Source organism: Alexandromys fortis, unplaced genomic scaffold (genome assembly GCF_014885135.2).
Source record: "Alexandromys fortis isolate MF-2015 unplaced genomic scaffold, M_Fortis_MF-2015_v1.1 scaffold_84, whole genome shotgun sequence".
Lineage (NCBI taxonomy): Eukaryota > Metazoa > Chordata > Mammalia > Rodentia > Cricetidae > Alexandromys > Alexandromys fortis.
The window spans coordinates 6193079-6206925 of NW_026068017.1; the positions used below are offsets into that span (position 1 = coordinate 6193079).

The window sequence follows — 13847 nt, forward strand, 5'->3', positions numbered from 1 at the left end:
GAAAAGTTTAAAGTGTCAAGGCCTGGGATCATGGCCAGCACTCTGAGAGGACAAGTCTGAGATGATGACTAAGAATTGAAAGCATTTGCCAAGCATCTGAGGAGATTCTGGAAGGTTCGCCCTTGGCAAACCCTGGGCAGGATGGATGGAGTAGCTAATTATGCACTCACTGGGGACATACCGCGCTCCTCAGACCTGGTGTGACCCCGCTTTGTCCCCAAAGCCTCTCTCCCCCGTTTCTCTTCTCTTCCTCACCTGTCAAACCTTGTCCCCTTTCTCCATCTCAAGTTCCATTGGGGTTAACAGAAGTTTGAATGTCACAGTACTGCATGCTAGTGTCTGTCCTTGTTGCTGCGGACAAATACCTGACAAGTAGCGGTTTCAGGGAGGAAGTGCTATACGGGCTCCTGGTTTGAGAGTGTGGTCCCATCAAGGTGAGGAAGGCACGGTGGGAAGAAGGGTTCTAGTGGAGCTGCAGGATCGTGAGGTGGCTCGTGAGGTGGCTGGCCACTGTCTCGTCAGCATGCTGGGCGTTTTCTGTCAACATGACACAAACCTAGACATCTCCGGGAAGAGGAACTCTGAACTGAGGACTTCCTCCATCGTATCGTTCAGAGGCGGATCTATGGGAGCATTTTCTTGATTAATGGCTAATGTGGGAGAGCCCAACCCACTGTTGGCAGTGCCGCCCCTAGGTCCTGGGTTGTATAAGAAAGCAGGGTGAGTGAGTCATGAGGCAAGCCAGTTAGCTTCGCTCCTCCGTAGTTCCCGCCTCTGGACTTCACTTAATGCTGTGCACATGTGGAAGTGTAAGCCAAATAAACCCTTGCCTCCCCCAGCTGTTTTTGGTCATGATGTTGATCATGGCAAAATAAAGCATATTAGGACAGACACGGGTACTGGAGAGAGGGCTACTGCTGTGACAGACCTGAGCATGTTGTTTGGAAGAGGACGTGTCGGGCACTTCAGGCTGGAAAAGCCTCCGAGCTCTCAAAGCATGATGGGTGTTACTGTGAGAGCCGGACAGTTGGAGTGTTGAGGGAAGCATAGTCGGTGAAGGCCTGGCTTCTGAATTTTCGGAAGGAAGCAAAGACTCTCCCAGGGTTGTCTGAGCTGTTTTGAATTGAGCATGTAGTTTCTGGTCAGCCGAGGCTGAAGAATCCACTTAGTAAGAGACCGGCATCATGGAGGCAAAGTCTTCCAGGAAGTGTTCCTTGGATCAGAAGCTGTGGTCTGGCAGGAAAATGACCAGGCTGTACATCAGGCTGGCAACAAAACTGGGCGAACCGGAAGTCAGGCACCACGAAAGAGGGATGCTGGTGTTCTCGCTCCTCGGATGTCTTACTCAGCTGCGAAGACAGTGCTTCCCACATTCCGGTTCTCCACTCCTCAGTGAAGCCTTTCTGGAGACGTCCTAAGGCACAGTGAAGAATGTGTGTCCTAGGTGATCCTAAGTCCAGGCAGCTGGCAGTGGAGATCCATCATCACTCTGTCCTTCCTTTGGCCTCCGCTGCCGGGAGCCTTCTGAATGTCATCATTGGTTCTGTCCTCTCCTTCCCGGTTCCTCCTGCCCTTTTGAACTCAGCTTCTACCAGCCCACTTGTTCTATCCCTCAGGGATAGGAATGCCCTTCTTGAGTCACCATTGATCGATCCCCTGACAGTCAGGCTTCCTGCTGCAGGAGGCTGATCCACTTCTTTCCTGACTCAAGTCCCGTGGACAAGAATTCTTCATCCCAGACAGGTGCTAAAAGCCAGGTGAGCGAAAAGGACTCTGGTTGGGTGTGGACTTGCTGAGGATGCTCAAGAAGCCCTGGGCCCTACACCGGTCAGACTTATTGGACCTTCATGCCAGTGGGAAGTCAGCTGCATTCGACCTGACCCACGGAGGAGGGTCAGACAGCCAAGGTCAGGCTCAGTTACAGAAGCCATAAGACAAGAGCTTGCCGGATGACTGAGGGAGGAACTGATTGTAGAAACATTGGGCAGATGGCAAGGAGTGCTGCTTTTTAGTGGGCAAAGTGTGTATGTTCATGGTGAGGTATGTTGCCTGGGCTGGGTATGTGTCCATGGTGAGGTATGTTGCCTGGGTGGGGTATGTGTCCATGGCGGGGTATGTTGCCTGGTGGGATATGTGTCCATGGTAGGGTATACTGCCCTAGACAGGAACTTGATACTTCTCAAGCAGGGCTGCCGGGCTCAGCAAATGAAACTCATGATATTCCATTATATGTGATCTTCAGAAGGTATCCATGGATAATCCCCTTATATAAGTTTATCCCATAATAGAATGAAACTCGAGTCTACTTGTGCATAGTGTCTTACCTGGCCACTCTCTTTATTACAAGGAGACGTGAAGGCAAGGCCAGGACTAGGTGAGCCACCCAAGGCGGCTGCTTGACAGGACAAGAAAGAGTGAACCACTTAAAGTGGTGAGTTGCCTATGAAAACCACAGTGATGAAATAAATTGTAACTTGATGCAATATTTAAAAACATCAAACCCACTAACTATAGTCCGTAGGGTCACTTGTAAAGGTAAAGTTTGTTGGCACCAGGGCAGGGGTGAAAGAGCAGAAGATAAAGCCCCAGGATGCCATCATAGGTTCTAACCAAGACTTCGTCTACAATGTTGATAATGTGTTCATTTTATCAATAATTTTGGTGTTGATTGGTTGCATTAAAATATTATTTATCTTGACTATGGAGCTTTTTTGGTGTCCCCTTACCTTTTATGTTATCTCCAGCCCAGGTTTGCAAGGCGGGAACAGAAGCAAAGACATTAAGCAAGTGCATAACAAAGCAAGAGTTTTTGATATCTAGATTTTCAGAATTCATATTCAAATTCATACCCTATTTCTTTTCTTTTTCTTTTCTGCAAATGCCCTTACTTTCCCTGCCATTGGGCAGGCAGCTCCAAGAATGCTGGGGACATCTTCCTTTCCTAGCATGCGCCCAGCCCAGGGCTGATGTGGAAAAGTGGCTCCAGACACACCAGCTGACAGAGGGTTAAAGCTCCCCTGGGGAGCATCAGGTGTTGCCTAGAGCAGGCTGTCTGAGATCTTTGCAGGAATATGGAGACCCTTTGTCCTAAAGCATCTGTACTTGTCTCCTCCCTCTGCAAACAGGGCCACTGCTTCCTCTTTGTGCTGCTGATTAAAACGAGTTCATTTAAGTTGGTTCTCCTGCTGTCTCTTCTTTGTTTCTCATTGCCCTGAAACTCTCCCACCTGCCTGGGAACCTCTTGAACTGCTGCTGAGAAGTGGGGAGGAATGGTGTGGTCCTTTGTTTCAGAGGGGCTGGAAGCAGAGGTCAGCTGTCAAAGGGGGGAAGGCCAGTGTCTCCATTTTTCCAAATCAGCCCTTAAATGACTCAGTGTTCTTGTTGCTTTCAGGTCTTGCTTGCTGCTCATAGTCCTTCTGACACTGGATAACAAAACTGGGCCTTGTACATGTCAAGCAAGTTCTGTACCTCTGGGCTCCATTCCCAAAATTGTGCCACCCCTCCTCGCAATTAGACAATTTTTATTTTGAAACAGAGTCTTGCTATGTAGCCAAGACTGGCCTGAAACTCAGTATGCAGTCATAGTGGCCTTGAACTTACAATCGATCCTTCTGCCTCAGCCTCCCAAGGACTGGGATTACAGCCACGTGCTATCATTACCTGCATGAAAACCTTTTAAATAGAACCACGGCTGAATCTGATTCCATATATTCGGATGGGATATACAATATTTAGAAGCAGGAATCCAGGCATGTCTGAAGCTGATCGCAGATATTCTGATTGAATACCCCAAGTCTGGAAGCAGGAACCCAGCCATCTACTTCTATTGATAGAAGCATGATTCACAGGTGCCAAAAGTTAAACAACTGGGTGTCTATCATCCCCTGGCTCCACCCCCTGGTAGTAACTAAACCTGATGAGAGAAGCAAAGCTACTGACCCATCCAGAAGAGCTGCTTCTCATGACAAGTGCCATTTCCACCCTGGAGACATTCTAACAAAGTCAGTCTGCAGAAGACTTCACAGCACATCAGGAGCCCTGCACCCATTCCTGCAGTGGCAAATCTGGTGCCTGGGGGCAGCAAGGGCACCAGACACTGAAGAATTTATTGGTGAATCTGTGGGAGCTGCAAGACTTTGTGATTAAGCAGCCTGTCCTTTTCAACTCAAATGACAAAGATATCCAGTCCTCAGATAGAAATAAGAAGCCCCAGTCTCATAGTCCACCAGGAGACTTAATCAAGGAAGGGATAGAAAGAAGGCTGGAGGGAATCCCTAAATGAGCACGGCTAGGCTATGCCCTGATCTCCTCCTTGCACTGGCTCCCAGCTGGCCCAACATTTCTATACCAGAGAAGCATCTTAATTAAACAAGTGATCTACCAATAACTCCCTCATCCCTGAATTGCTCAGGAGATGCTGTGTGTTGTGTCTCTGTTCTACCACAGATGATAAACCCTTCTGGATTCAGGATCCTGTCATGTCCGGGACAAAAACTTCCAGAGGAACTCTGGTGTCATCAGAGAGGGGCTAATATAAATTCTAAGTCATATTCTCATTCCCTGGCCTCAGTGTTTTCATCTATATTGCAGATTGGTAATACTTCCATCCCTAAAATAATAACTATAAAGAGCCTCACACTGGGCCCAACTCACAGCGAGCGTCCAGGAGCTCATTGTCTTGTTGTCTCTCTCCTAAGAGCAGTGTCTCTGAGTGGATGATCAGGACATCACTATGGCCAAATCTTGGGAGCTGAAAGGATCACCCGAACACCAGCAAAGGAAGACACCCCAGTTTCGGGAGGCTGTGTTCAAGTCGGTGAAGTGTCAGAGCAAGAATCCATATAGTTCCCTGATTTCATGGAACTTGAGGCTGGAGAAATAATAGGCTTTGTACACAATAAGTCTTGTGGTCTTAGGGAACCCACGTGAGGCATTCTTAGACATCCCCAGCCTTGGATCTTTAAGGAAGTCATGCATACTAATACTTGTCCCTGGCTTATTCTCTTCTTCCCAGCCAACTGACCTTGGACAAGCTGCTTCTATGACTTTAAGACTTCTATTTCCTTGTATCTAACACGAGGGCCTTGCAGGTGTGTGGGGGGGGGGGGCATCCACGGCTCATTCTTTACACTATTCACCCAACCAAGCAGGCCTGCTCTTCATCCCCATGAAGTCAGTACCACTCTCAGAGTTATCTGTCTCAGTAGACGGCACTGCTACTTAGCCAGCCATAGGCCAATTGCCGTCTTTGCTCCTCTCCTTTCTCATGTGTCAGTCATAGGATGCTACCCTCTGAAGCTGTCCTTTTGTCCCTCCTCCACTCTTGAACCCTGGCCACCATTGTTACCTCTTGGTCCCTAGTCTTGCCCATGGATTATATCCACCCAGCTAGGAGCTTGCTCATAAAATAGACATTTAATACCTCTGCTGGCATAGTGGCCAAGGCTGCAGGGGACCTTTTAGGATCACGGTTCTCTAGAAACAGAGACTCCCTTTCCTGCATCCAGGACTGTATCAGTCACTCTGTCTGAGGGGCAAGCTTTCCCCCTCCCTCCCATCTCCTTCTATAGTCTGACGTGAATAAGTCTGAACATATCACATCATTGGAATAGCTTCTCTAGTCATTACTGATAAGTCAGCCCCTCTGTGTTATGTATTCCTTTAGTGCTCTGCATGTCACCATGGCAACCTTGGTCCTGGCATCAAGCTCCATCAGCCTGGTGGAGAGGCTCATGCATGTAATGCTAGCTCATAGAAGGCTTAAGCAGGTGGATTGTCCTGAGTTCAAAACCAGCTTAGGTTCCAGGGTGGGGCTTCATTTTGAAAAACCTAACCAAAAGAAACAAGATCCAACATCTTCCCTCTGGACCTTTAGCTCTCAGGAGAGCGCAAGTCAGGGCCACGTGCACCTCTTTCAGCACCCTAGTGGCCTAGAGTTGCAATCACATCAACCCCTCAAGCTGCCAGGGAGCATTTCCTTTCCAGGTGGAGAATGACCAGCCAGTGGTGTGCCCAGTCGTTTTGCGTTTATTGGAACCTGCTTACCCAGCAATCCCCAAAGGAGCTTAAGCAGGGCTGACATTTGGAACTCCTATGACCTGAGCCTGGGATTATCACAAGGCTACCTGAGCAGGGGAAGGAGACAGGTAGGGTGTGAAGGGAGGGTCACTGAAGACAAAAGGAAGCTGTGTCCTGCTAAGGAGTTGGCAAGGAGGGGTCTGGTTCCCCACCTCTCCAGGCCCAGGGTGTGTGCGTGTGTGTGCGTGTGTGTGTGTGTGTGTGTGTGTGTGTGTGTGTGCTGACATATGAGCATGCTCACACTGTGGGTGTTTTTGTGAGTGGAGGAGGAGACGAGCGGTTCCCGTCACTGATTCTTTTCCTTTATCCTCTCCTTCACTTTTTGCGGTTCGAACTGGATCAGTCGTAGAATTTCCTTATTGGCCAGGGTGCCCTCGATGAATTCCTTCTCTGTAAGTTTGTCTGCATGGTAGAGAAGCAGCAAATCAGTACCAGCTGTCTCCAGCTGCAAAAGGCAAGACCCAGCCTCCACACCTAGGAAAACTGTGTGAAAATACGGAATGCTCAGCACTCCCAGGGACCTCCACTGCCCTCCCAGATATCACCCTTCCTTCAAGGCTCTTGAACTCCCTCCTCAAATCAGCCGAAGACAACCAAATACTGGCATCGTAGAGGGCTCCAAGAACCTATTCCTTTACCCTGTTCCTTCCACTTGGGCAGAGCTCTTGCCTTGCTGGTTATTACACATTCGCATCATCAATGATTATAAATACTTCTTTCCATAAGTTTTCAAAATTACCCTACAGCTCGAGCCTAAAGTTCTAGGGGCCATTCTAGGAGACTGAGAGAGGCAGGCCAAAGTCTCAGTGAGGGAGCAGGAACTGTGCCCTCAAGAAAATGCTGAGTGAGAGGTCAGGGGACAGTGGCATGCCAAGGATAGCCTGGCTTGCAGAAAAGTCTCTTGTGTGCCCATAATACCCAGACAACCTTGTGACACCAAGTGAAATATCCTCTGTGACTGCCTCCCCTGCTTGTAGTTCCTCATCCCTCAATCTGTTCTACCTCATTTGAGATGAGAATGGAGAGAGAGCCTTTGCCTCCAGTTAGCCTGGCTTCCGTGTGTGCATGCATGTGTATGTCTGTGCACATGCATGTGTGGGTGCATGTATGTGTGCACATGCACATGTGTGTGTGCTCAGTCCAGTCAAATGCATATTACTGCACCCTTCCTCTGTGTGCTTCATGTTACTGTTCTTGGGGTTACAAGCATCTCAGAGAGTGGGGTGTAGCAGAAAAGAATGAGACAAAGCTCATTCTTAGGGGGGTCTTGCATGAAGAAATTCCCATGTAGAAAGAAGTATAGGATGAGACAGATTCTTCCTGTTCGTGGTCCCTCTCATGGTCCTCAGCACAGGGTGGACACAGTACCGCAGAGCTGGATTTGACTTTATTGGCTTATATTCAGGGCCTCTGAACATCCTTAGTTCTTGTTGGGGTTGGGATCCAGGGTACTTCTCTGCCTATGTCTGGATGGTGAAATTTGGACTTCAAAGGTCTAACTGCCTGTCCAGCCTCACTCCAAGCTCGAAAGTCTCACCTCTGGAACCCGCTGCTACCGCAACAATGCTGTCTTCAGAGGAGGCATGTTACACACACACACACACACACACACACACACACCAGCAGGAGTAACAGCCAGCCTTCTAACACCAGCTCTCCTGTGGGGCAGTTTTCAGATTAGCAAAAATCGGAGAGGACCCCTGACACTTGGACAGACCCAGAGGGAAGGAAGGGGATTCATAACTTAAGTGTTACAGGAAGTCATCTAACACAGCCAGAATCCATGTAAGCCTAGTGCTCAGGGAACAAGTACCAATGGGACCGGGTGCGGGATGGAGCCAGGGGAGTGCCAAGGCCCAACATTTGAGGAGTTATTCACTTCAGGGGGAACCAAGGACAAGGCTGTCACTTGAGAGTGAGCACCACTATGACTTGTGCACTTCTCGGAGAGCCTGCTTGCCTCAGCCTGGCTCCCACCGTCTTCCCGTTCTGTCATCATTTGACTGCAGAGTAGGGATGGATTGTTTCCACCTTTGCTTTCTATCCTCAGGAGATGCTGCTGGTACTGGTAAGAGTGTGCCCAGGGGACACACAGGGGTCTAGCTCTGCCCACTCCGATGTGCTTAAGTCATGCTTTACGGAGACCCTTAAGGCTTTAAACAACACAGATGCTAACATTTCTTAAAAAATAAAACAGTTATATGAAATGGGAGCAATAAGCCCCATATTTCCCTAGGGAAAATGCAAGAACTAAAAGAACTCTTCAGGGTTGTTTACCAGTTCCTCTCTCTCAGTTGGGGCTACCATCCACTGCACTCAAGTTCACTATCCTAGCACCGTGCGGCTATGAGTCTGTAGTTCTTGTCAGTCAGTCTACCTCTGTCTGTCTGTCTGTCTCTCCCTCTGTGTGTGTATGATGATACCAGTTCTTGTATGCTGTTAACAGTTGTGTGTGCCATGGACCAACAACTCCAGCTGCCACACTCTGGAATTCATTCCTCTTTCAAAACTCCCAAGGCTGCTTCCAGCCAGCCACTAAGCAGAGCAGAGACGCCAAGAGGCCAAGTGAGGACACCCCACCACTGACTTCGCCAGTTCTGTCTTAGAGTGCCACAGCCTAGGTCTTTCTTACCTGTTTTTCCTCCCCGTCCTTTATCCCTGTACTGATTCCCCAGTTGGGGCCAGGTTCTCATGACATGGGCTTTTCCAGTCCCTAGGTCCCTCCCCACTTTTCCTTGGTGGCTGTTTTCTCAATAAATTCCAGACTATGTAATTGAATTTAACCCTCTCATGGTGGAGTTTTGGGGTCACAGAAACTAACTTCCTAATTAGTCCTGAGTCTCTGCTGGGTGAGGTGCTCTCGCTGTGCAGGGAATATCCGGACAGCAAGCAGCCTGAAGAGAGAAGAGGCTGCCTTCCTCTGAACTTGCTGTAATGTACACAAGGCCACCCAGCCCGCACACTTTACATTAGTTCTACATTAAAGGACTGCCAAAACTGACACCCCAATACTCATGAAGCTGAAGCAGGAGGACCACTAGTTTGCTGCCAACCTGGGATGCAGAGTGTTTTCCTTCCTTCTCCCACACCCCAAGCAGTGAGTGAGTTTCTGTGGGTAATAGGGATGCATTGGTCCCCGCCCCCACCCACCATCACCAGCATCAGCTGGAGGGTAGGAGCAGACCTAACCACAGCAGATGCTTCTGGTCAACCACTATCCATGACTTTGAAGACAGTTTAGATAGTCTGGTGACAAGAAGCATTCCCCAGTCCTGCCCTGGCACTTATGACTCAGAAGCGGGAATCCTGCTGGGGTCTCTAGGAGACAGCAGGCACTGTAAAGGCAGAGATAACAAAGACAAAGGAGTTCACCATCATCTTTCTTTCCAAAGAATGCCCAGATCTTCTCAGCCCGCTTTTCTGGGGTGTTTTCATCATCTGGAAGGTGCTTCACGTCTTCAGGCTTGATCATTTTGAATATAGCCTGAAGGAGACCAAGAAAGGGATCTCGTCACCAGGAGTGGTAAGGGCTTGGAGGTGCCTGAGAAATCCGTGTCTCATATCACACACAAATGTCTACCAGAGATGAACTGAAGACTTAACTTTCTAGTCCGAACTATATAATTCCTAAAGGGCGCTAAGCTTCATGACGTCAGTTGTGATAATAATTTTTGAATTATTGGTATTATAGTAAAACTTAAGAAGCTTCTGAAAGCTAAAGAGACAATGAAATAAGATACCCTTGGGGTAGGAGAAAATATTTACGAACCTTTGATAAGGATTACTTTAATATGGGATTAGTATGGAACATATATGAAGAACACCCACAACTCAGTGCTAAAACAGTAAGTGTCATTGAGAATGGTGGCACACACATTTAATCCTAGTGCTTGGGAGAAAGAGGCCAGCCCCGTCTACACAGGGAGCTCCAGGCTGGCCAGGACTACAGAGTGAGGTTCTGTCTCCAACAAACAAACAAATAAAAAACAAGACCAACAACACATAAGAGCAAACAAAACAAAACAAAATAAATGAATTAAACACAGACATTTCCTTTGAACAATAATGATAGGAATGGCTAAAAGGTATGTGAAGAGATGATCAACTCCATTAATGATCAGGTAAATGGAAATCAAAACCATCCTTCCACCTGTTGGGACCGCCACTCTGGCAAAAGTTTGCCTCGAGTGTGTCTCTTGTCAGTTGGGGCTGGGGACATGGCTCAGTGGTACAGCTCTAGCATGCGGGAGGCCTAGGGTTTATCCTGAGCACGCAAGAATAAACACTGCCACCTAAAACACAAAGACAAGGGGCAGGTATGGAGAGGATGTGTAGCAAAGGAAGCCCCGGTCATTATTTGGGCCACCATATCGTGGTTTTCTTGATACCCCCAAATCCTGAAGCATCAGGTGCCCTCCAAGCCCAGAGGCTTACAGTCTAGATGCCTGCTAAAGCCCCACAGGTTCTACTGCCTCGAAATGCCTGGGGGCAGTGCCCAGGCATAGCCAGCACCTTGAGAGCTTTGTAAGCGCAGAGACTATGGAGGAAAAGCTGCTCTTTTACACCCTTTACATTTTCTGAGTAGGCTCCATAGTCTTGTTTAGAAAAAAAAAAAGGAAAGAAATAGAAATTTCCCAACAATAACCGGACCACAGCAGCCCCGAGGTTGGAATTTGAGGGCCACTAGCACAGACCCTGCCTCCCACAGGCTTGAGAGAATCAAAGGGTGTCTTCTGGGTCTGCGAGGTGTCCCAGTTCTCTAGCTGGACTGGCTCATAACCATACAGGCTAACATCTATCGAACACTTACATCCTTTTCCATAACATTTTTAGATTAGTTCTCAAGAGAACCTTGCAGGGAGGACATTGTTGGTCCCATTTTACAGGCAACGAACGAACCTGGAAACATCAAACTTGCCCTGAGTGACACACAACAGGAGAGACTCTAACACAGGCAACTTGGTTCCAAAACTTACATTCTGGAGTATACCTGAGTTTGCTTATCCATTTCTGAAGATTATAGACTAGACTAGGGAGCGGGGAAGGGAGATGTGAACAAGACGTGCAGAGGTTTGCTCCAGGACGTAGAGATCCCCTTAGGAGTAGCTCAGGAAGAAATCTAGAGGAAGGCTGGGTGTTGACCCTTAGCCCCTTCTCTCTCCTAGTGAGGACAAAGCCAGAAGTGCTCCTGACCTATATGAGATCAGAGAAGTAGACAAGGCAGTCTCTATCCTTCCGAGACCAGGTTTCCAGGAGTCTACTGGCTCAGCAGCTCCAGGCTCAGCCAAGCATAAAGAGGACAGCCTAGATCCTCAGGTGTGAGGCTGGCTCAGACTGCGGATAGATACATCGACCTGAGGACCCGGGCAGCTGCAGTCTATGACCAAAGCCCCTGCCCCCTCTGGAGATTCAAGGACACTACAGAAAAGTAGCAGTGCCTGCGAAATCAGCCTGGGCTTTAGGAATGTTAACATCTATACGAATGCCCTTGTTCACTGGTGCTAGGACAAGAAGGAAGCTAACCCTAGTAGTTCAGGGAACGGGCTTTATAGGTAGCACGGAATGAACTTAAGTACAGATGACTCCCAGAATTCCTCTCTCCTGATCTACCTGCACTATGTCATGGCATGGTGGCTAAACACTGGCTGTGACTGGCTGTCTGCGCCACCTCTCCTCCAGCATTGGACTGGTTGGTGGTGGGATGGGAGGGAGTCAAGCCTTCAGGGTTCTGGGAAAGGCCATAGAAGGCATCAAAGCCTCCTCCTGGACCCGGGGAGGTTATATGCCTTTCCCACGGTCGCATAATGAGGTGGTGTCAGAGCGGGCTCAAGAACTCATCATTCCTGACTTCCAGACTGTGCTCTCACAATGACCTTGTGACCCGGTGACTAGCAAGGCAAGCTTACACACTTTGCACAGCCTCGGTTTCTCCTCCCCACCTCGTTTCCCTGCTCCTTTCCCTCCTCTTCTTCGAGAAGAGCATCAACCTAGCACCTTTAAGTGGCTTTGAATTGGTCCCCATCCCGTGCCATCCAGGGACCCTAAAACTAACCCAGAGGAGGTTGCTCTGCCTGCTTTGCCCCGCGGACAGTGACAGTACCACTTGTCACCCCTATTCCAGAGATGACCCAGTCTGCCCCGAGCTGCAGGCTTTGCTGTTATGTCTGTGGTTTGTCCTAATAAGGGAGGGGGGAGAATTCTGCAAGTGAAAGCATGATTACAAACGCACCAAACACTGCACAAAATATGAAGAATATTGTTCCTTCTAACAGGAATGGAATTTGAGAAATACAGCAAGTGACAGGGACAGGAGGGGTTAGGAGGAAAATCAGAAGTCAAAGAAAGAACTTAAGTGGTATAATATAGGGAAAATTGGAGTTCTCTGATGTCTACCTCTATAGGAATGTTTGACTGCATGACCTTATGACATTTCCATAGGGTGAATTTTTAAGTAGTTCTTAGCATGGTTTTAAGTCGGTGTGGTCACATCTGTCGCATCCCAGCTACAGTGGGGACTGAGGCAAGAAGGCTGAGAACCCGAAGACAGCTGAACGGCAAAAGGGAGACTCCCACACACAAAAAAGTTTCTGAAAAATTTGTGATGATATAGAAAATATTCATGATAAAAGAATAACAGAAAAAAGCGTGGGAGAAATCACACGGAAATATGTTAAGAATCCAGAATTGTCTTAAAGCAGATGAAACCCTGGAAAGTCGTGTAGCGATGAACTGACAGTTAGTACATCGGTGATAGATTTTAGTCTGCAAGATTGCTTTTGCATCTTTTCTAAATTTCACAGACTGCTTATATAGTAGACAAAAATAGAGTATCTTGTGAGACACCAAAAAAATTACTCAGAACAAATTGTAGGCAGAAGGGAGAGGAGACAGAAGGGGTGGGAACCTTGAGGATCCCTGCGCTAGGTCCACCATACCAGGATTAGGAAGAGAACCAGTCAGGACCTAGATTTTATGTCCACACTGTGGTCAACTCTTTGTAATTGAAACATATATGTTTCTACTTTACTGTTGTAGAACCTGAATGTGTGTTGCTGGAAAAAAAAAAAAACCTGAAGACTTAATGGAAAAAGGGAAAACGTGTGAGAGGGGAAAGGAGGAAGAGAAAAGAAGGAGAGGGGAGGAGAAGGGAGGGGAGGAAGGAAGGTGCCTGAGGGAAGAAGGAAGGGAAAATTTTTGATTAGGAAACATCAGGATTGTTCTTGGGGAAGCAGATGATGCTGTGGGGGTGCCCTCTATTTCTCTCAGTACTTTGGAGACCCTTCCTTTCTCCACTCTCCTGGCCCCTGGCCCCTCCACCACTCCACTGGGCTATACCCCGTGGCCTCCTTCCCATCCCACGCAAGAAGCAGGGACGGAGACACACTGACCATGACGATCTCCAACACCTCGTTCTTGCTGATGGCACCATTGCCATCGACGTCGTAGAGTGAGAAGGCCCACTCGAGCTTCTGCGTGGGCTTGCCCGCCGTGGTCATGTGCAGGGCGATCACGTACTCCTTGAAGTCCAGCGTACCGTCGCTGTTGGCATCGAAGCTGCGGAACACGTGCTGCGCGTAGGCCTTGGGGTCGGAGTCCGGGAAAAACTTGGAATAGATGCTTTCAAACTCCCGCCTGGTGATGCGGCCGCTCGGGCACTCCTTCAGGAAGGACTGGTACCAGGTGCTCAGCTCCTCCTCGGTGAATTTGGTGTTCAATTGCAACTCCTCCAGGATCTCCTTGGACAGAGCCCCGCTCTTGCTGTTCCCCAT

At 48.5% G+C, this 13847-nt stretch overlaps 1 protein-coding gene across 1 annotated transcript; it reads right to left on the reverse strand.

Annotated features, from left to right (window-relative positions):
- Positions 1-6364: 6364 nt before the first annotated feature.
- Rcvrn (recoverin) lies at positions 6365-13847 on the reverse strand. Its single transcript, XM_050162449.1, has 3 exons — positions 13467-13847; positions 9451-9562; positions 6365-6480 (listed from the first exon to the last, which is right to left on the reverse strand). Exons 1-3 carry the CDS (start codon positions 13845-13847, stop codon positions 6365-6367), a joined length of 609 nt encoding a protein of 202 aa, XP_050018406.1.